The sequence below is a fragment of the Natrix helvetica genome, assembly GCF_964273705.1.
Source record: "Natrix helvetica genome assembly, chromosome: 4".
NCBI classification, from domain to species: Eukaryota; Metazoa; Chordata; class Lepidosauria; order Squamata; family Natricidae; genus Natrix; species Natrix helvetica.
In genome coordinates this window covers 4,543,462-4,567,403 of record NC_138550.1, presented here as the reverse complement: position 1 = coordinate 4,567,403, position 23,942 = coordinate 4,543,462, and the positions used below count along the sequence as shown (strand labels likewise).

General features: G+C 44.1%; 1 protein-coding gene across 1 annotated transcript in view; it reads left to right on the top strand.

The window, feature by feature from the left end:
* The window catches only part of RSF1 (remodeling and spacing factor 1), a 52,497-nt gene that overhangs the window by 5,447 nt on the left and 23,108 nt on the right, over window positions 1-23,942 (top strand). The window contains exons 2-5 of the mRNA XM_081949956.1: window positions 17,891-17,982; window positions 19,560-19,652; window positions 20,966-21,171; window positions 23,222-23,367. Coding sequence (XP_081806082.1) covers window positions 17,891-17,982; window positions 19,560-19,652; window positions 20,966-21,171; window positions 23,222-23,367 — 537 coding nt within the window. The remainder of the gene's footprint in view (window positions 1-17,890; window positions 17,983-19,559; window positions 19,653-20,965; window positions 21,172-23,221; window positions 23,368-23,942) is intronic.

Below are 23,942 nucleotides of genomic sequence, written 5' to 3'. Positions count from 1 at the left end.
ATGCACACAATACAACCGCAATGCTTTTATTTTGAAGGCAACTGCCTACACACCTTCACAAGCCCATTGGTTGGTCTCTCCACAATAGTTTTAGTTTCTCCCCTTGGGGAAATTAATTGCCCGCCCTTGGTCTAGCTCCAGCAGCATTCAGGGCTCCACTTTCTTTGGCAGGCCCCCAACAATTGCTTAGTAGTTTAGTAATGGGTTGTGGTCAAATCTGACACATTGATAAAAGTGTTGGACCCTCCTTGGAGAGATCAGAATTCTTCTCCATTCTCTCCCCCTGAAGGTTTTGGGGGATTTTTTTTCCTGAACCCAGACTGTGTTATTGAGAGAAATGGGAGGCTGCAGCATTGTGTACAGTCTGCCTTGAACTACTGAGCAAGAGGTTGGATGAAAATCCAGCAAGTAAACAAGCAAACAAAATAGGTAGGGTGATCACGAAGGCATTTTACCTGTTCTTAACCAAGAGACCCCCTCTTTAGGAGGCAGATGGACTATAACTTAATCCTTCTGGTTAATGTAGGTAGATGGAGGGAAATTGGTAAATTTACGACAGCAGAAGTTGATGGAGATGTTTATAAAAGAGAAAGAGGACACAATGATCCACTCAATGCCTTAAAACTTCTCTTTAGTTCACAAGCTGTATATATACTATGTATGTACTATATGTATGTATGTATGTATTTAATATTTAATTAACATTCATCTCTCCATAGGGCAACTTTTTACCTTTAAGTGCATGAATATTTGTGGTTGAACAGCTATCTATTTATTTTATGTTTGTTTGTTTATTATGTCATCCATCTCTCAATAGAGTGACTTTTTAACCTTTCTTTAACTGCATGAATATTTGTGGTTGTCTGTCTGTCTGTCTGTCTGTCTATCTATCTATCTATCTATCTATCTATCTATCTATCTATCTATCTATCTATCTATCTATGTATATCTATCATCTCTATCATCTACCTACCTACCTACCTACCTACCTACCTATCTCTATCTATCATCTATCTATCTATCTATCTATCTATCTATCTATCTATCTATCTATCTATCTATCATCTATCTATCTATCTATCATCTATCTATCTATCTATCTATCTATCTATCTATCTATCTATCTATCTATCTATATCTATCATCTGTCTGTCTGTCTGTCTGTCTATCATATCTATATCATATCTATCTATCTATCTATCTATCTATCTATCTATCATTTCTCTCTCTCTCTCTCTCTCTCTCTCTCTCTCTCTCATGTGTCATATTTGAACCTTTCTTTGTACATGACTGTTTGTGGTCGAGCAGCTCTTTCTCTCTCTTTGATGCTTATTTCCTAAACCTGTCCGAATGATTCATTTTGAGGTTGTTCAAAGCGCTGAGGATAGGCAGGAGAAAATATCTGTTGTTTTCTGCATTTGTTGAAGATTTCTTTCTGTTCCTGCCTATGTTTCCTGCTGTCCTGCAGACATAGCAGCATGCATGGCACGTTAAGCATCTAGGCCTCTCCATAAACTTCCTTTTCTTGTAGAATATCAGCTCAGATACACAGGACACTCAAAAGATGCCAGTAAACCTGCTGTTCTTAAAGTAGGATCTGTTAAGGATGGTTATGGTGGGTTTTTGCTAAGGAGGAAAAAAAGGTTTGTTTTATTTTATTTTAAAATCAGTCTGGAAGAGAATTTAAATCTTGGGGTAACTTGGAGAACATCTCAAGGATCCTCCCATCCCTGGTCTTCTATCTTCCAACAGTAACTCATCAAAACCGCTTCCTCCCCTTCCCAAATCCTAGGCCCATGATGGTGAACCTATGGCACACCTGCCACAGGTGACAGGCAGAGGTCTCTCTATGAGTATTCCACCGCCTCCAAGCAGCCAGCTGGTCTTTGGGTTTCTGCCGCGCGGGGGGGGGGCATGCAGGGGATGTGCGCATGCATGCACGGGGGAGGCAGAGTGCATACGCAGGGGACACTTGTACTGCATTTTGGGGGCACATGTGCATGGGCCACGGTGCCCCGTTTTAGGCCTGGAAGGCCTCCTGCACCAACCTGGAAGCCAAAACAGGGCGAAGGGGGAGGGACACACATGCATGCACGAGGGGGGGGGGCTTGCATTGCATTTTGGGGTTTGGCGCGTGCATGCTTTGGGCACTCGTTTTTGTGGACTGTGCTTTTAAAAGACTGAAATTTCACAGCCCCCAGTTTCTTTTGTTGCTTTTGTCCTTTTCAAATGGGCCATCAAAACAATTCAACTCTTAAATGTAGCTTTTAATTGCTTGGCTATGGAGTCTGGCACCCGGAGAGTAATTTCCAATAAAATTATAAATACCTTTTCATTGCTTCTATATTCCTTGTTACAGTCTTCACATTTTTTGCAAAAGGGGAATTTAAATTTAGATTGTTTAAATATAATTAGATATGCTTTTGATACAGACTTGTTAAGTATCCAAATACAAAATAGTGCTAAGCATTAAAGGATTGTATCTACTATTTGTATCCCATACCCTTCTGAAATTGACATGTTTTGGGGCAGTGCCATTTTTCATTTGCTATGATAACTAAGGTTTTTTCTTTTTAACTTTATTGCCGGTATATACGCGATGATGCATATGTAGGTAGTCCTCGACTTACGGCCACAATTGTGTCTGAAAGTTAATGAACCCATAATCCCTTGCGGGGTGGAGTCTGGGCAGCTGACTGAAGCTGAGTGTTTACTCGCCGGATGCCCTTCCTGTTGCCAATATGGAGTCTTTTTCAGCAGATATATTCTCATTGTTGCTAGAGAGAGAAACACCTGCCCCTACCTAGAGTCAAACCCACAGCCTCCTAATGGGGAGATGAGAGCTCCATCTCTAGGCCAACTCACCACTCCACCTGACCATTGTCATTAATGCGAAAAACAGTCCTAAATCAATTTTTTCAGTGCTGATGTGTTCTGACCTAGGCTTCCCCAAAAGGCACGAGGCGGAGTCCTGGTCCCGACAAAACCCCTTTTTATTAAATGAATGTAAATTCCTCTCATTCACATTCAGCAAGGCCTGGCAAAAAGTCTTTCAAAGGAATATTTATGACCACAGACCTTATCTATCTTGGAAAGCTGCCATATAAATATTTTCCAAAGGAGGTGCCGTGCAAGGAAAGACTGGGCACAGAGTCTCGGAGATTCACGGACAGATCTTCACACTCCTGAAACGAATCTAACGACCGAACGAATGAATTGTTTCCTGCAAAAGCCCCCTCCCCTTTCGCTCCTCTTTTATTTCCTATGGGAGGGGCCAATCACCTTCCACCTGTGACTTTACTCCCAAGTCGACCCTGATTTCTGAGCTGTTCTTTTCTTCTGGCAGCTCTGCGCATGCGCACACTGGGAACAGGCTCCTGCTGTTCCTCTGCTTCACTGCTGTCTAGCTCGGTAGGCACCTGATCACTGCCAGATGGCCTCGGCCCCGTCTCTGCCTCTGATGCAGAGCCCTCGTCCGAGCCTTCCCTAGCCTCCAGGACTGGCCCATGCTCCTCCCAAACCTCCTCACTGTCTGATTCTGCTGGCCGCTGGGGGGGTCACAATATGTTGTAACTAAATGAACTGTTGTAAGCCTAGGGCTACCTGTATAAACGGGAGAAAAAGGGCAGCCCAGTCATCACGTAAACGTCAATTCAGGGCAAAGGAACTTGGCTTCCAATTTAAAGGAGGCGGGGGAAATTTTCTGGCAGTTTCCAAGCTTCTGTGTCCCCCCCCCGGACTTGCTTTGAAGAAACTAAATCTGTCTGGATTCGCTCCCTCTTGAGCAGCTGGGTGGTGCTTGGCATAAAATGATTTCCAGAGTGCTTTGTTCCCTAAACCAGCCATTTTCCAAGTTTTTCAGGCTGTGGAACTTGTTTAGTTTTTTTTTTTTTTTTAAAGTTCCCCCCAACTCCGGATCCAGACTCAAAGCTCCGGTGACAGAAAATTGGCTGCATTCAATTGGACTTTTTTTCTTTTAGTATCAATCAGAGGAGGGTGGCTCAGTGGCTAAGATGCTGAGCTTGTGGATCAGAAAGGTCGGCAGTTCGGCGGTTCGACTCCCTAGCGCCGCGTAACGGAGTGAGCTCCCGTTACTTCTCCCAGCTTCTGCCAACCTAGCAGTTCGAAAGCACGTAAAAAATGCAAGTATAAAAATAGGAACCACCTTTGGTGGGAAGGGAACAGCGTTCTGTGTGCCGTCGGTGTTAAGTCATGCCGGTCATATGACTACGGATCCGTCTTCAGACAGCACTGGCTCTTTGGCTTTGAAACGGAGATGAGCACCGCCCCCTAGAGTCGGGAACGAGTAGCACATGTGTGCGAAGGGAACCTTTACCTTTATCTATCAGAATTCCATCAAATTTTTAAACAGGTTGAAAATCCCTGGTTAAAAATTACACGTAGTCCTCGACTTATGACCATTCTTTTAGAGACTACAAAGTTGCTTTAGGGCACTCGATACAGCTGGTCCTCGACTTACAACCACTTGTTAGTGACAGTTCGAAGTTACCACAGCATTGAAAAAAGCGACCTATGGCTATTTTTCACACTTACGGCCATTGCAGCATCCCTGTTGCCATGTGATCAAAATTTGGCTGCTTTGGCAGTGATTTCATATTTATGACGGTTGTAGTGCCCCCGAGTCACGTGATCCCCTTTTGCGACCGGCACTGGGAAAAGTGACGTGTGACCATTGCTCACCTTTGTGACGTTGCAGTATCTCCATGGTCAAATGATCAAAATTCAGACGCCTAGTAAACTGACTCATATTTATGACGGTCTCAGTGTCCCGGGGTAACGTGATCCTTTTTACAACCTTCTGACAAGCAGAGTCAATGGAGAAGCCAGATTCACTTGACAAACTTTGTTACTCATTTAACAACGACAGTGATTCCCTTAACAGCTGCGGCAAGAAAGGTTGTAAAATGAGGCAAAGCTTAACAGCTGTCTTGTTTAGGAATGTGGTCGTATGTTGAGGATTATTTAACTGGCACCTTTAACTATTTAAAAATGTATAAAGAAAGTAATTTCCCTGAAAGGCAGAGAAATTAAAGGTCATTAAAAAGTGCCTTGCTTAGCAGCAGAAATTTGGGGCTCAATTGTGGTCATAAGTCGAGGACTACGTGTATGTGGACTTGGGATTTGGGGTGGTTTCAACGGTGTCATGTTGTCCTTGACTAAATAATCCTCAGAATAATTAGTGGCGCCCTTTGAAAGGAACCGTAGGAAAAACTGAAGCCATTTGGGTGTTTTCTAATTATTTCTTTTAATGATCAGCTTCTTAAAAATGTTGGATTACGGCTTTTAACGGTTCAGCTGAAGCAGCCAGCCAGTATTTTTCATGGATACTGTCAACCGTGCTTTTTTACTCTTAAATCAGAATTGAAAACATCTGAACTACAATTATTCCTTCCAGAAAAGCTGGGGGGGGGGGGATTGTCTCCTCTCAGAGATATATCTTGTAAAAGCACCGTACGGTAAATTAGCTTGCGGATGTGGCCTGGGTGGCAAATCAAAACATATATTTTATAACAGATGATTTTCAATTAAAAGATCAGTTTAAAAAGACTAATGTTTTAAAGAGTAATGTTGCTAATACTGTAATTTTGTTTGTCCGTAAAGATTTGCCTTTTAACTGATTATTATATTCTAAAGGTTGAATTGTGCTGAAGCAGTTCTCATTTTTAAGACGGGTGCAGATAATCTAGGAGTGTCAGACTCAATTTTATTGAGGGCCACATCAGGACTGTGGTTGACCTTGGGGGGGAGGTGGACGTGCGTGCGTGGCTGACTTGATGGGTGTTGCAACTGGGTGGGCATGGCCAGCTTGATGCCACTCCCCAAACTGCTGGCATGTTTCCTCTTTGCATTGGGTAGACTGGACCGAAGCCACGCTGGCCCGATCTTTTCTCTTTGTGCTGGGTAGACTGGGCCGTAGGGATGTGGGCTGGCCCCTTACATTTTCTAGGACAGCCTTGCGGGCCGGATCTGACCATATCCCGCACCCAGGTCTGGAGATTGACACCCCGGTATAATCCATTCTCCCCCTTCCCAAGACACTAAACCTGTGAGCTTTGACTTATTTAATAGGCTGTGTTCTGACCCAGCCTTAGCAGAAACAAGAAACAGACTCCTTGTCACGAAAAACCCCTCTTTATTTATCTCCTGTGAATTAATGGCATTCACACACCGAAAAGTCCAGGCAATAGTCCTTCAAAGAGTTAACTGCAGTAACAGTTATCAGTTCCTTGCCATAATTGCAAGGCCAAGAGTTCCCAGCAGAAAGGTTGCAAATTAAGTTCTGGCAAGCAGTCTCTGTAGCATGACACGCAATGAGCAAAATCTTCAGAAATACGAACTGTTGTCTCCTATGACCACCACTCCCATTTCCTTCTATTTATTCCCCAGCCGGGAAGCGGCCATTCAGCATCCACGTGTGCTTTGCTTCCCGAGCCGACTCCTTGTCCTCCATTGTTCTCCTCTCCTAACAGCTCTGCACATACGCGCATCTGGAACAGGCCTAGCAGTTCTTCCTCCTCAGTCATAGCAACCTCCAAAGGCAGCTGCCTCTCCAGTGGCTGGGAAATGTCGGGCGGCCCTGGCTCTATCTCAGTGTCCGACACTGAGCATCCATCAGAACCTTCCCCAGGCCCCAGAAGTGGCCCATGTTCTTCCCCAACCTCCTCATGGGCCCAGTCTGCCACCAGCCCCACGGGTAGCTGGCGAGACACATCAGGCTGCATCTATCCAACGTAGCTACTCCAGTTGTGTTGAGGTTACTACCTTATCTCCAACAGCCTGGCAGATGTACCACTACAACCACCCCAACCAGAATGTGATGGAAGACCTTCCTTCTCAAACAGAATTTACACACGATGTTAAAAAGATGTTGGGATTCCAGAAAGAGTGCAGAGAAGAGCAACAAAGATGATTAGGGGACTGGAGGCTAAAAATACGAAGAACAGTTGCTGGAACTGGGTATGTCTAATTTAATGAAAAGAAGGACCAGGGGAGACATGATAGCAGTGTTCCCATATCTCGGGGGGCTGCCGCAAAGAAGAGGGAGTCAAACTATTCTCCAAGGCACCTGAGGGTAGAACAAGAAGCAATGGGTGGAAACTAATCAAGGAGAGAAGCAACTTAGAACTGAGGAGAAACTTTCTGACAGTCAGAACAATTAATCAGTGGAACAGCTTGCCTCCAGAAGTTGTGAATGCCCCAACACTGGAAGATTTTAAGAAGATGTTGGGTAACCATTTGTCAGAAATGTTATTATAGGGTTTCCTGCCTGAGCAGGGGATTGGCCTAGAAGACCTCCAACGTCTCTTCCAACTCTGTTATTCTATTCCAAGGTCCAGTTTCATTGTATACATGATGTACAATGATAATAAAAGCTATACTACAGTATGTCCAAACTCCCAAAACCATTCAGACCTGTTTGGGTTAAGACAAAGCCCATTTTCCCCCACCCATTCTCCCGTTCCTAGGCTTATGCTGGGTTTCTCTCTCTTTCTGGAGTGGTAGCTAATAAACCATTATTAAAACCATTTGTGAATGCTGTGCAAATTCTCACATTGCTCATTTTGCAGCCTGTTAACTGGATTTTTGATATCTCTCTGCGGCTCCTAAGTGGTTTTCTGACTGGCATGTTATTTATTCTAAGTTCAAAGTTACTCTAATGCTTTCTGTTTGGAACTATTTGTGCTACAGCCTGAATAAGTTTTTTTTTTTAAAAAAGCTCCTTTTCGATGAAAACTGATTTTTCAGTTCTCTTGGATTGGGAATAAAGATTATTTCAGTGTCATCCTAAAACTTTTTGCTCCTTAATTCAGAGCCCAACACATAATGTACCAATCCGGTTTCAAATCCTGCTCTAATTTAATGACCTCTTTCCTTTTCTCTTTGTGAATGATGTAGATGTGACTATATTTTTAAAAAATTCCCATTAACTGCACAGAGTCTAATTTTTAAATACAGGTAGTCCTCGGCTTATGACCATAATTGAGCTCAAAATTTCCGTTGCTAACCGAGACATTTGTTCATTGAGGTTTGCCCCATTTTACAACCTTGCTAGTCACGGTTGTTAAGTGAACTCACTGCGGTAAGTTGGTCACGTGGTGAGGTGAATCCGGTTTCCCCGTTGACTTTGCTTGTTGGAAGGTGGCAAAGGGGGAATCACGTGACCCCGGGACACCGCAACGGTCATAAATCTGAGTCAATTGCCAAAATGTCCGAATTCTGATTGTGTGGCCATGAGGAGGCTGCAACGCTTGTAATTGTGAAAACTGGTCATACGTCACTTTTTTTTAGTGCCCTTGCAAGTTTGAATGGTCACTAAGTGAATTGTTGTAAGTTAAGGACTGCCTGTATGGAAATTCATTGGGTAGGGTTTTCGTTAGTTTCCCCCGCTTCAGAGAAACATCTAACATTTTCCTGTATTTGGTTTATTTCTTATTTACTGAGAAAGAAAATACCATAATTTTCTGACTATAAGACGCACCATGATTTTGAAGAGGTAATTTTTTAAAAAAAAGTTTTTGCACTCTGCAGGCCTCCCAAACCCTCTGCACGCCTCGTTGTTGTTTTTTTTGGGGGGGGGAAGGCATACAGAGCTTTGGGAGGCTTGTAGAGTGCTACTAGGGGTTGCCCCCCCAAAACGAACAAAAAACGGGCCATTTTTTGCAAAAAAGGGGGCATGCAGACCTCTTAGGGTACTCTTGGGGGCTGGAGGGGAGCAAAAAAGGCCTGTTTTTCACAAAAACTGGCCTTTTCTGCCCCCTTTGCAAAAATGGACGTGCAGAGGCTTTGGGAGGCTTGTACAGTGCTCCTGGGGGCTGGGGTGGAGCAAAAACGGCCTGTTTTTCGCTCATTTTGCCCCTCCCCAGACCCCAAGGGCACTCCAGAAGCCTCCTAAAGGGGGCAGGGTTTCAGTAGGCCAAAAATGCTGTATAAGTGTATAAGATGCGCCCAGATTTTCGCCCTCTTTTTTGAGGGAAAAGGGTGCGTCTTATACTCCAAAAAATACGGTAAGCAGAATGGTAAAGCATAAAATTGGAGGGGACCTGTACACCACCCATTGCAGCATCCCCATGGTCACGTGATCAAAATTCAGACAATGGCAACTGACTCATATTTATGACAGGTTGCAGGCTCCCGGGGTCATGGGATTGCTCTTTGAGACTTTCTGACAAGCAAAGGCCACGGGGAAGCCAGATTCACAATAATCGGGCTAACTAACTTAACATCTTCAGTGATTCCCTTAACAACGGCGATCTCCTTTTGTGACCAAACTCCATGGGGAAGCCGGATTCATTTAACAACCATGTATCTAACTGAACAACTGCAGTGATTCACTTAACGTAATGGCACAGAAGGTTGTAAAATGGGGCAAAACTCACCTAGTGTCTTGCTTAGCAACTGAAATGTTGGGCTCGGTTGCGGTCGTAAGTCGAGAACTACCTGTACTCCAATGCAGGAGGCTATACAGAAACCTCTTAACTCAGGGGTGTCCAAACTTGGGAACTTTAAGACTTGTGGACTTCAACTCCCAGAATTCCCCAGCCAGCTATGCTATGCTGGCTGGAGAATTCTGGGAGTTGAAGTCCACAAGTCTTAAAGTTCCCAAGTTTGGACACCCCTGTCTTAACTCCTTGCTGCCATCTATTTGCACAATCTGATTTTTTTTTTCATCGCAAATAGGACTTTCGTGCTGAATTGCTTAGTATTAGTATAGCCTTTATTGTCATTGTACAAAATCAACACAACGGAATTGGTTTGAGCTCACTGGTGGGATTCATGACAGCAAATACAAACAACATAAAAATATAAAGGATAATCCCAATGCAAGTAATTAGGAGAAAGGAAAAAAGAAAGAACAGGAAAACTAGTCATACGTTTTCCCGTGTGCATGGAGTGATTGTGGTTGTGTTTAAGAGTCTGACAGCCCAAGGATAGAAACTATTTTTAAACCTACTTGCCAGCCCTTAAGAGAATACAGGTTGTCCTTTACTTATAACAGCTCATTTAATGGCCTTTTAAAGTTGCAACAGCACTGAAAAAGTGGCTTAGGACCATTTTTCACACTTAGCAACCAATGCAGCATCCTCACAGTCACGAGATAAAAAATTCAGATGCTTGGCAACTGACTCATATTTATGACGGTCGCAGCATCCTGGGCTAATGTAATCTCATTTTGCGACCTTGTGTCAATGGGGAAGCTCAGATTCGGGTTTTCCCAGATGTGCCACCACGACTCTCTTAATAAATTGGAACTTTGAGCTATACTTTGCCTTGGACTCTGATTTAATTTTGGATGTTATTTGGAACCCTGACATTAGGGTCACTTAACAGCTGGGTGGCTAACTGAACAACGGTTCACTTAACAACGCTGGCAAGAAAGGTCGTAAAATGGGGCAAACCTCACTTAACAAACTTAACATTCATAGTTGACTTAGAGTTGCCCCTAGGCATTGCCATATACCGTGTTTCCCCCAAAATAAGACCCAACCAGAAAATGAACCCAGCCAGACAGATGCATTTCGTTACCCAATTTCCCCGAAAATAAGACATAATCAGAAAATAAGACCTAATGTGCCTTTTGGAGCAAAAATTAATATAAAACCCGGTCTGATTTTGGGGGAAACACAGTTCCTATGCTGTGAAGGGTTTGACGGGTAAGCAGATGGCTGCAGACTGATGTACGCACCTCCCAAATCCCAACTTGGCGATGTGTGGAGATGCGTGTCCTGCATGCTGATTGGACGATCCAACTTCCTCTTGGGAGGTGGGTAGCAGGCAAAGGCACATACAAGCAGCACAATGGACTAGATAGCTATAAATGCAATATCTATGCACCCATCCCTGAACGAGAAAGGCACACATTCCTGACAGGCAGTAACAGAGCAGTCTAATCCAGGCTTCCAAGGCCTCCCCAGCAAGCCAAGATTTCCCTGGAGTGACAAAAACATACTGCAATGCCCTGATGCCAGCTCCATCCCTTATGTATTTGTGCTCAGTGTTCTAACATATGTACACAACCGGTGGAGAATGTGTCATTTGCTGCCCTCTCTTCTCTCTAGATACTCATGGCCCATTAGCTGAATTGGTGTTGTAAAAGTCTGTGGGGACAGTTAACCACCGTAATGAGAAGAGACATCAAATGCCAGAAAGAAATCTCTGCATTTTTTGTCACAAGCCATCTTAAGACACATATACAAGTGTTTATATTTCATATTGCCATAGTGATTTTTTTCCGTTAAAAGGAATTAACAATGATCTCAGGCTTGTTTTTTTCCCCCTGGAGGAAAGTAATTAATGAAATTCCTCTTAATTATGTTGCAAACCCACATAAAGTCTTCTTTGCCATATTGTTACAGTGGATGAATATCCATAGTATATTGGGGTATGGGTGTATATACATACACACACTATGCATGTGTGTGTGTGTGTGTGTGTGTGTGTGTATGAATGTGTGTGTGTGTGTGTACACACACACACACACACAGAGTAAAGGTTCCCCTCGCTCATATGTGCTAGTCGTTTCTGGGGTAACGTCTCATTTTCTCGTCACAAAGGTTCCTGTTAAAAGGATTAGGATTTGACAGCCCAAGTGCAAGAGGAAAATGTCACCCACCCTTCCAGTAAAAGATAAAAGTTCCCCTTGCACATATGTGCTAGTCTTTCCCAACTCTAGGGGACAGTGCTGATCTCTGTTTCAAAACCGAAGAGCTGAAGAGCTGACCAAAGTGGTCATGTGGCCGGCATGACTCAATGCTGAAGGCGCACGGAACGCTGTTCCTTTCCCACCAAAGGTGGTTCCTATTTTTCTACTTGCATTTTTTACGTGCTTTTGAACTCTAGGTTGGCAGAAACTGGGACAAATAACAGGAGCTCACTTTGTTATTCGGCACTGGGGATTCAAACCGCTGAACTGCCGACCTTTCTGATCGACAAGCTCAGCATCTTAGCCACTGGGCCACCGCATCCCTGCATATATACATACATACATAATGTGTGGCGTATACATCAATAGCAATAGCACGTAGACTTATATACAGGTAGTCCTTGACTTACAACAGTTCACTTAATGACCGAAGTTACACCAGCACCGAAAAAAGCGAATTACGACCATTTTTCATACTTGTCACCACCTTTAATATATATTACATAAACATGACACAAATAAATACAAAATTATGCATATACCCGCATATGTTATATGACCCATGACACAGTCTAGGTTTCCAAAAAAATGGTGCTCAAAATTGGCTAAGCCTTGGTGGAGTGACGAGAGTGGATGGAAACCCACGATTTAGGAGTCCTCGTGTCCAAACTAGGTCTGTGCACGACAGCTGTCCTCCTCTGATACTCTGGGACTCAAACCTAACTTAAGTAAACTTTGCATTAAATGGTGATCGTGGCAGTGTTCCTTCGTGAATCAATCTCTTAATAAAAGCTGTAAACCTTGGCTAGTCGATCAGTATTCTTTGGATAAACAAGGCCAGCATGGTAGCACTAGAAGTTCTTGGTTTTGGACCAGGTGGTCAAGGCAAGGCAGGCCTTTAGAGCAGGGATCCCCAACTCCTGGCCCGTGGGCTGGCGTGGGGCCAGAAACCCGGCCACATAAACAAACATCCTCACCCGTAGGATGCAGACAGCACACAAAGCCCCACCCTTCCTGGTCCGTGAAAAAAACCTCTCTCCACAGAACCGGCCCCTGGTGCCCAAAAGATTTGGGGGCCACCGCGTTAGAGAGTCCTTTATTGTCCTTTAGAAGGGGTTCAACAAACCGGCCCTCCAACGACCAGTAAAATTCCATCCTCAGCCCCCTCAAGCAACAACCCCTATTTTACCGGGAAAGTCCGCCAGGCCAAGACGAGTGGCAGTCCTCAGGCCAAGACGAGTGGCAGTCCTCAGGCCAAGACGAGTGGCAGTCCTCAGGCCAAGACGAGTGGCAGTCCTCAGGCCAAGACGAGTGGCAGTCCTCAGGCCAAGACGAGTGGCAGTCCTCAGGCCAAGACGAGTGGCAGTCCTCAGGCCAAGACGAGTGGAAGTCCTCAGGCCAAGACGAGTGGCAGTCCTCAGGCCAAGACAAGTGGCAGTCCTCAGGCCAAGACGAGTGGCAGTCCTCAGGCCAACGAGGCAGGTCTGAAGGTAAAGCAAAACAAAAGGCAAAAGCAGTCCATAAGGTTAGGGCCAGGCCAAGGGCAGCCATGAAAGCAGAGACGGGGAGCAAGGCAAAGGCAGGGCTAAGGTAAGACTATAACGGCAGTCCTTAGAGCAGGGGTGTCCAAACTTGGGAACTTTAAGACTTGTGGACTTCAACTCCCAGGATTTCCCAGCCAGCATGGCTGGCTGGGGAATTCTGGGAGTTGAAGTCCACAAGTCTTAAAGTTCCCAAGTTTGGACACCCCTGCCTTAGAGCAAGGCAAAAAGGCAGGAGTCAAAGCCAGGGGTGTGTAAGCCAAGGCAATTGTTCCTGGCACAGAGTAACTCCCCATGGCTACGTGTTGAGTTGCTCCATCCCAGGTGTTCCTTGTGAGGAGGGGTGGGGCGGCCTCCACCCGAGTAGCCTTGCAGCCCTTCTCTGGGCCTGCCTCTACTCAGTTGCCCTTGGAAGGAGTGGAGGAGGCAGCTGTTCCTCATCAGAGGAGATTGGCTGATCCTCCCCTGGGACTGTGAAGGCAGGCAGCTCTCCGTCTGGTCAACCACTTCCCCCCAAGGCCTGAAGGTGCCAGCATCGTCCTCGGTCCCGGCCTCTCCAAACAGTCCAATCCCTGTCAGATGGTCCCATTTGCTCCTCCTCCTCTTTGCAAACTCCCATTCCTTCTAGCACTGATGATGTTACCTGGTTTTGTAATGAAACGACTGCAAGAAAACCACCAAGCTCAGATAGCATGAAGGACGCCATGTCTATCCTCCTCCTCCTTCCTCCTCCTCGGGCTCTGATAGGGCCGTGACATTCTTTCTATGATTCTTCATCTCACAACCTTTTAAAGGACTTGTTTGCCCTTTAAAAAAAAACACCACCTTCATTATTCATCTATAATTATCATAATTTTGAAAGAATCTTTTTCCTGTATCGGCAGCGCAAAGATAAGCTTCCTTTCATATCAGTAGATACATTCCTTCGTTTCTCCGCTCCTAGAATTGGTAGTAATGACAAAGCATTCCCACGGTGGTGCAGAAGCATGCAAAGTCTTCTGCTCTACAAAAGATATAACTGGTTTTTAGCTTTGTAACGCATAAATTGCATACAAAACTGCCTACTTTTTTCAGCAAGTCTTCAAGTGGAATATGGGGCAAGGTCGTATTTTAAAATGGGACGTGGGCGTTCAGGAAGTAATCTCCATTTGTGAAATATTTTGGGGAAAAGAACATATCCGTGAACTTTTACAGTCAGTATAAATGTGAATCAAGCACTAGTTTCTTCGGTGAATGGAAATACAACTTCAACTAATTTTTCAAACGAGTAATCAAAGGGCTTGCCAAACCCCCTAGTGAATTAATCGGCCCCAAACTGCTAAATGCGAATTGAATGAAACAAAAGAGGATTATTTTTTGGCGGTGGAAGCGTGGCAGGCGGCGATGTGTAGATATATGTGTTAGACCTAACAAGATACCAAAACGTAGAGTTGATAAGTCTTTGCGAAACAATAATAACCGACCAGAGATGATTACAAATCCCACTTTGTAAGGAGTTGCACAAACACTGAGAAATGGAATCCCTGTGTTCACAGACAAATTTAACACAAGGACCCGTGTGCCAGCTTATTTCGAGAATTTGTCTTGCTCTGAATTTCTTCGACAGCTTTGAGTGGGAATTCTGTTCTTACCTGGGCTTCCCCAGCAGCACGAAGCCGAGTCATCATCCCGATAAACTGCTTTTATTTAATTTACAGTGAATTCCTCTCCAGCAAAAGTCTTTCCTCTCCCACAGCCTTTCAAGATAGTTCGCAATTACAGACCTTTATCAGGCTTGGAGAGTGGCCAGGCCGATACCTTTCAGACGCCGCAATACTTGGCAAGAATGCATGAACTAATTGTCTCCTGCAAACTCCACTCCTCTTTCGCTCCTCTTTTATTCCCTATGGGAGGGGCTGTTCAACGTCCACCTGTGGCTTTACTCCCAAGTCGGCCCTTGTTCCTTAGCTGTTTCCTTTGTCTGGCAACTCTGCGCATGCGCACAGCGGGAACAGGCTCCAGCTGTTCTTCTGCCCCACTGATCTCCGACTTTGAAGGCAGCTGATAACTGTCGGCCCCCTCTCTGCCTCCGACACAGAGCCCACATCAGAGCCTTCCTCAGACTCCAGGACTGGCCCATCTTCCTCCCCAATCTCCTCGCTGTCTGAATCTCCTGACAGCTCCACTGGCCTCTGGTGGGCCACAACAAATTCTGCGGACTAGTCCAGCCTATCTGGAGGATAGTTACGTCCCTTATGAAGTTGTGTCCCTTCTCAAATGACCTGAGTCACAATCGCACACTTGTGAGAGAAAACCAGCAGTAGTATCTGAACGGTTACCATTCTTAACCTCAGCTCTTATCTAATGCCCCAAAGTTAGGGTCCAGGAGCACCCTCAGATCTTGGGTGATTATCTAGTTTTAAAAGCAACAATAACAGTGGGGGCAAAAAACATTTCTGAATCAGTTCAGAATTCATTTTTGCCTGTTAAGCCTGATCTACGGAGAAAGAAATGGCAAAAGAAAGAAATGGCTGAAATCTCGCCTCACTGCCCACTCGCCCAGGGTTGTTGTTGTGTCTTCAGCCTTCAGAAGCCTTTAGGCTTGTTCTCCATTTCCCACAATTTGCCAGAGAACTACGGCAGGAGGTACGTAGTTATTATTGCCAGGGCCCAGTTTGTGCTGTTCTCACCGGTCTTTCATCAAGCTCCATGAAACGGGAGAATCGAGAAAGAAAGAGAGAGAGAAAGAAAGAGAAAGAAAGAAAGAAAGAAAGAAAGAAAGAAAGAAAGAAAGAAGAAAGAAGAGGGAGGGAGGGAGAGAGTGAAAGAAAGAAAGAAAGAAAGAAAGAAAGAAAGAAAGAAAGAAAGAAAAAAAGAGAAAGAAGGAAAGAAATTAGCTTTTCGTAGCGGCTCCTCATCCAGGAAGAGGTTTCTTGCAGTAAGTTTAAATAGCAGAAGGTGTTCGTCGTGTCATTTAGCTTCTCGTTGACATTTCAGCCTTGGGTTGGTCGTCTGTGAAAAGGGGATGGTGGAGAATGTCAGACATTTTGGAAAGGGTTCAGCATGATGGGGCCGAGCAGTCAAGTTGAAAATGTATTTCTTCGTTTGCTATCAGGGAACAATTTGATTGTTGATTTCTTTGTTCCAGTTCTATTCCAAACGGGGGCATTTGCCGTGGGCAGTTGGAAAACGGGGATTTGCCAAATGGATAATATTGCACACAGGATGGAAGGGTGGGTGGGTGGGTGGTTGAATTAGAGGCGGTCAAGTTCTTTTTTAAGTCCTATCGACTACAAGGATAGGTTTTCTCCATGATGATCTGTCCCTAACACTAACATATTCTGTGTGGGGGTGTGAGAGAGGCGGAGGGAGGGAAGGGAAAGGAAGGAAGGAAAGAAAGGGAGGGTGGGAGGGAAAAGGAAAGAAGGGGAAGGAAGGAAGGAAGGAAGGAAGGAAGGAAGGAAGAAAAGGGAGGGAAAAGGAAGGAAGGAAAGAAGAGAAAGAAAAGGGAGGGAGTGAAAAGGAAGGAAGGAAGGAGGGAGGGAGGGCGGGAAAAGGAAGGGAAGGGAAGGAAGAAAGAAGAAAAGGAGGAAGGAAGGGGAGGGAGGAAAAAGGAAGGAAGAAGGAAGGGGAGGGAGGAAGAAGGAAAGAAGAGGAAGGAAGGGGAGGGAAAAGGAAGGAAGAAGAAAGGAAGGGGAGGGAGAGAGGGAAAAGGAAGGAAGGAAGGAATGCTTTATGAGATTTTTATGACCATAGTGCAGCCTTCCCATAAAGTCGCAAAAGGAAATCTCATGGCCAGTTAGGCGACTGCAAGTGGAGGACTTTCGGTTAACAAAAAAAGAGCTTGTAGTCCTCAACTTACAACTGTTCATTTAGTGACCGTTCAAAGTTACAAAGGCACTGAAAAAAGGGACTTGTGGCCGTTTTTCACGCTTACGACCTTTGCAGCATCCCCACGATCATGGGATCAAAATTCAGCCGCTTGGCAACTGACTCATATTTATGACGGTTGCTGTGTCCCGGAGTTATGTATAGATCCCCTTTTGCTGCCTTCTGAATAGCCAAGTCAATGGGGAAGCCAGATTCGCTTAACAGCCGTGTTACTGACTTATCAACTGCAGTGATTCACTTAACAGCTGTTGCAAGAAAGGTCGCAAAACCGGGCAAAATTCATTTAACCAGTGTCTCACTTAACAACAGAAATTTCCAGATCAGTTGTGGTCATAAGTCGAGGACTACCTGTATTTTTATACTCCTGGCTGCTAAATCAATAAATGCTCAAAAGTGGAAATCCTTAATATATTTTATCATCAAACAATTGGTGTGATTCCCTGTGAATAGATGGTTACTGTTCTTAGAAAACTTACTAATAAAATTTGAATATTATCTTCTTAGAAGGATGAATCTCATTTTAATTATCTGGAAAGATGATGCAAGCCGTGCTATTAATGGTAACACTTCTTAATAAACCTGGTTTTATATATGGAAACTGGTTGAATGTGGAGATATTATTCTTGGAGGTTGTATGCTTGCCTCACAGAATTTGAAAAGTAGAAAAAATGTAACAGAAATAGCATTTATGTTCAGGAGCAAAGCAGAAAACCATTTCACATTTGATATACACTTGTATTTACTATTTCGTTTCATGTCTTTGTTGCATTTCTTTAAGCAAGCGAACAAACCGACTTTTCCTCTTTTTTCTTCCTAGTTCCAAGAGAATTGGTCGAACTGCATCTGAAACTGATGAGGAAGATTGGGAAATCTGTCACCGCCGACCGATGGGAAAAATACTTGATCAGGGTATATCGATTTTATATTCCTTTTGAAAATATAATATGGGATGATGAGAGCTTCACAGTGTTTAATAATATCCCACCTAAAGTCAAAAACGTCTGCGTGGATTTTGAAGTTGATTTGTGATCTGAACTGAGCACCTGTAATTTATATTGCATTATTTGTTTCCTAGTACAATTTGATTGCTTATTAGTAACCTATGACTATCACTCAGTGCTGTATCTCCTGGTTCTTGACGAATATATTTTATTTTTTCTTTATGTATGCTGAGAGCTTATGTACCAAAGACAAATTCCTTGGGTGTCCAACCACATTTGGCCAATGTTGCCCTTTGTGTTTTAAAATACCTGGTTCTTTGCCCAGATAGATGAAAGCTCCTAGCATGTCTCATCTGATAAAAACAGTTTTTTTTAAAAAAAAAAAACAAAGTTTTATTGGTTTTCAAATATATAGGGAAGGGTAAATAGGTATACAAATTTTTTTGGCAGCTTTCATACTGCTGGTAGAGATCCCAGCACGGGACTCATTTATATAACATTGTACAACAAATTTATAGAAGAAAACAGTAAACCAAATCTTACTCTGTATTGTTAGTCTTGTGTTCCTACATGTTTCTCTTTATCGTTTTCTAATATATCACTAACTGCTATTGTTCCAAATAATTTTATTTTTGAGATCTGAGCCTTTTCGATATTGCTTCTTCCTCCCTGTTGCTAGAGAGAGCCTCAGTGCCCCCCTCCTTCCCGTCTTGAATCTGATAAAAACAGTTTTGAGCTGGCTCAGTAATTGAATAGGAACCACCGGGAAATGCCAAGCCTGTAGATTGAGAAGTCAAAAGTCATCCCAGAAAAAGGAAGCAGCAAAACATTTCTCTCTTTTCTCCCAAGAAGGATGGACCTACGATTCTATGCCTGAGAATCACCAGGAGTTGAGCTCAACTCCAAAGAGACTTTGATTCTGTCCAATATGGGGAAAACAACAAAGGGTTCCCCACTTTTTTTGAGATAGTAAAGATTGGAGCATAAACCATTTCGCCCAGTTAAATGTCATGTCAGGGAGAGTTTTAATAGCGCATAGATTACTATAAGTTGTTGTGAGTCACTGGAGACTATAGCACAGGGGTGTCAAACTGAATTTCATTGAGGGCCGCATCAGGGCTGTGGTTGGCCTCATGGCTGACTAGGTGGGTGTGGTCAACTGGGTGGGCATGGCCAGCTTGACGCCACTCCCCAAACTGCTGGCATGTTTCCTCTTCACACTGTAGACCAGGCCTGAAGTAACGCGAGCTGGCCCCTTCCATTTTCCAGGACGGCCCTGTAAGCCAGGTTCCGACCACATCATGGGCCGGATTTGGCCCACGGGCATTGTGTTTGACACCCCTGCTATTGCCGCATTAAGATTTGATCAATAAATCAACTAGGAGTATGCCAGCAACTCATCTCCCCCTTCACCTCCAAGTCTTGATTCCTACTTTCTTTCCAGAGACACCGGAAAATACAATTGGATCTGACAGGAAATGTATCGTGTGTGTTTGCGGTGGCGGGAAGATTCCTCAGTACTTAATCTAAAAGTTTGCCTTGTAGATGTGTCAAGACTTCAACAGCACCTGGGCGTGGGAGATGGAGAAGAAAGGATACCTGGAAATGAGCACCGAATGCAAATTGGGAATTTTGAAGGTAGTGTTCTTTTTCTCGGCAGCGCTGCCCCGTTTCCTACTCAGCTTGCAAGCTACGACAAACATAGAAACATAAGCCCCCTCCCCCCCCGCAAAAGATGCAGCTGCTTTAAAGAGGCCTCGCGTTCCTACCCATTCTAAAGGGGTCTAGGACAGTGTTTCTCAAACTTGGCGACTTTAAGTCCTGTGGACTTCAACTCCCAGAATCCCCCAGCCAGGACAAGAGTTACACTAATATTAAAAGAAATAGCAGAATAGAATCATTAAAGGATGGGAAAGGAGAGACAGAATGAAATGTGAATGGCAAACATTAAAATCTTTTTTTATTTGTTTTAAATAATTTAATAGAATTGGTTAAATTGTCCTGCACCGAGTTGCCCCACGTTGAGTTGGCCGCAGTGAGTTGGTTGGTTTTCAGAATCGTTTTGAAAATGTGCACCACTCTATGGAATGTGTTCCTTCTAAATTAGAAAAATAGCATACGAACTTGAGGTGGCCCATAAAAGACACAAGGAAATTTATAGCCCCGTAGCATAAAAGTACAGGTAGCCCTCTACTTACGACGACAATTGAACCCCACATTTCTGTTGCTAAGCGAGACAGTTGTGGAGCGAGTTCTTCCCTATTTTACGACCTTTCTTTGCCCCAGTTGTTAAGCAAATCTCTGTAGTTGTTGAAGTTATTCACATGGTTGTTAAGTGAAGCTGGCTTCCCCATTGGCTTTGCTGGTCGGGATCACGTGACCTCAGGGATGCTACAGCCGTCATTAATACAAACCAGTGCTAAGGATCCAAATTTTGATCACGGGGTGGGATGCTGCAGTGGTTGTAAGTGTGAAAAATGGTCATAGTCGCTTTTTCTAGTGCCGTGGTAACTATGAACGGTCACTCAAACGAACTGTTGTAAGTCAAGGACTGCCTGTTTTTCATGAAAACGGGCCCGTTTTTTGCCCAAAAAGGGCACGCATAGCTTTTAGGAGGCTTGTAGAGTGATCCTTGGGATTGGGGGGGGGGGCAAAATTGCCCCTTTTTTGCTTGTTTTTGCCCTCCCCAGCCCCCAGGAGCACTTTGCAGGCCTTCCAAACCCCCTGGACGTCCATTTTTGCAAAGGGGGTGGGGTTTGGGGAGGCCAAAAATGCTGTATTCAGTGTATAAGACACACCCAGATTTTCGCCCTCTTTTTTGGGGGGGAAAAAGGTGCGTCTTATACTTCGAAAAACACGGTACGTTGAAGGAATGCATTTTGGATCTTCCCGAAAATGTTTTAAAGCGCTGCTTCTCTTTTTTTCCCCTCCCTTTCCTGTCTCCCTTCAAGTACCTTTGCGAATGCCAGTTTGATGACAATCTAAAGTTTAAGAATATCATCAACGAGGAAGATGCCGACGGCATGCGTCTTCAGCCCCTCGGCCGAGACAAGGATGGTTTGACCTACTGGTACCAGCTGGACCAAGAGCATAACGTCCGCATGTATGTAGAGGAGCAGGACGATCAAGAGGGAACTTCGTGGAAGTGCATCGTCAGGTAAATGTTTCATTTCGGGCTGCTTGGTTAACCTGGTGGCCCTCAACCTTCTTGTCCCGAAGGTGATTATTTTCAAGAGGCAATCGGACTTTTATTTTTCCTTGAAGACTTTTCACTTCTCATCCAAGAAGCTTCTTTGGTTCTGGCTGAATGGTGGAGGATGGGAGGATTTATATTCCTTGCAGTCATTGGTCGTCAGCAAGGAAAATTGGTCGTTTAAGGAAAAAACGAAAGTCCAGTTGCTTTTTGAAAAAGCACCTTTGGGACAACCATGGCCTGCATAACTTGAGAATCTCCATAGATACCACTCAAGCTTGCTGACTCTAGAAGGCTGGGAGTTACCGTGTTTTTCGGAGTATAAGACACACAAAGGTTTGAAGAGGCAATTTTTTTTAAAAAAAAGTTTTTGCATTCTGCAAACCTCCCAAAAACGGTCCGTTTTTCGCGAAAATGGGTTCGGTTTCCCCCCCCCCCAAAAAAGGGCATGAATAACCTTTAAGGGGCTTGTAGACTGCTCCTGGGGGTGGGGGGGCAAAAATGAGCAAACACCGGCACCTTTTTCGCAAAAATGGGCCCGTTTTCTGTCAAAAAAAAGGGCATGCATAGCCTTTAGAAGGCTTATGGCAGGGGTGTCCAAACTTGGGAACTTTAAGACTTGTGGACTTCAACTCCCAGAATTCCCCAGCTGGCTAGGGAATTCTGGGAGTTGAAGTCCACAAGTCTTAAAGTTCCCAAGTTTGGACACCCCTGGCTTATGGAGTGCTGCTGGGGGCGCAAAATAGTGCAAAAAACGGCCCGTGTTTCGCATTTCTGCCCTCCCCAGCCCCCAGGAGCACTCTAAAAGCCTCCTACAAACTATGCACGGCCATTTTGGTGAAGGGAGTGGAGTTTCATGAGGCCAAAAATGCTGTATTCAGTGTATAAGACGCACCCAGATTTTCAGCCTCTTTTTTGAGGGGGAAAAGGTGCGTCTTATACTCTGAAAAATACGGTAAATCTAGTGTATTTGGAGGGCATTAGGTTGAGGAAGAATGGATTGGTGTGTTTTTTTAAAAAAACCAGACTACCAGCAAGTTAGGCCATACTCAGATAAGTTTTCCAAAGAAAACAGCTATGGTTTTCCAAACTCTGCCTGCAGCATGGTTAGAGATTCTTAACAGCTGCCTCTTGGGGCCTATTTAGGTCTGCAACATGATATGCTCCTTTTACATGGAAAAAAAAAAGAATTTAACCCTTACTAAGGGTTAAAAATATAGCCAGGGATTCGGGCTTTTCCCATCAGCTGGAGAGTGAATTCTGATTCTTGCTCCGATTAAATGTTTGGGGTTCAAAATATTGGATCCTGCTAAGCACCGCAAATATACCTGAGAAATTGGTCTGTTTCTACTTGGAAACCACTTCTGGATTTTGTGCTCGAGGTAGGGGGGAAAAAATGAAACTTTGGTTTTGGGCTTTACTGATTTGATAGATTTGCTGTTATAGAAACATCTAGTTTATACTATTTTGTAAAAGTAAAAAGTTGAGGTTTGATGTTATTATTTTTATTATACTGCACCATAGGCGGTTGGAAGTCAACACCTTTTTTATCTGCCCCCCCTTCTACATTTCTCCCTTCCCCTTTGCCTTCCCTATTTTTCCTACTCTTTGCTTCTGTATTTTTGTATTTTATATCATAAACTCATAAAAACAGAAAACTTAAAAAAAATAAAAACTAAAAAGATCTGAGAAAAAGATTCAGATTGATGCAACTCTTAATAATGATTCCAGATCAGGGTTTCTAAAACTTAACAATTTTAACACGTGGTCTCCAGATCCCAGAATTCTCCAGTTAGCTGAGGTGGAGAATTTACTCCAGTTGGGAAACACGGATCTATATTTTTTTTTAAAACTGAGATAGTGTTTCCCAGGCCGGATATTTTCCCTTCCTCTCCCCTTGCTTGCAAAGGCTGGCAAGGAACTGCAGGCAGGCGGATTTGGGCAGGAGTGAGTGGCACATTACATAAGGCTGCTATTTTTTTGAGGTTTGGTGCATGTCTTATTTTTCATCCAGAAGCCGAAATGAGCTGGCCGAAACTCTGCAGCTCCTGAAAGCACAAATTGATCCTGCACTGTTGAAAACCCAGGATAACTCTTTGCAAGAGAGTCCTAGCACTGAAGATGAAGAGGCCAAAAAGAGGGAAGGGACGGCAACGCAAGGTTGGAATTGAATTGCTCTTATCCTGCCCTGGTGGGCAGTCTGTGTTTCTATTTACTCCTCTTGAGAATTGGCACTCGAGCCACCACTGTGGGTAGTGAAGTCCCGTAATAAACGTCCTTCAAAAGGGCCTATTGTTGATTCTTTTTAACTTAAGTTTCAAAAGCTTGGCTAATTTGACTTTTAATTGTTGCAGAACCAAAGTATTTGCAAGTTGAATTCGGCTCACAGAAACCTAACTGGGCCTTTTCTTCTGATGTGGACAAACATCAGTATTTTAACTTACTGTCCCTGTGTATGGTTTGACAATTGCACAATGGCAGATAGGACAGCACTCCAGAGGGTCAACGTCATTGCCCAGAGGATCATGGGTTGCCCCCTCCCCTCTTTGGAAGAGCTTTATAGCTTCCGCTGCCTTAAGAAAGTTCAAAACGTTCTTAAAGATCCATCTCATCCTGAGCTCCCTTTTTTTTTTTAACCTGTTACCATCTGGCAGCTGGTTCAGGACAATTAAAAACCAGGACAAATAGGCTGAAAAACAGCTTCTATCCCAGGGCAGTAACTATATTGAATTCTA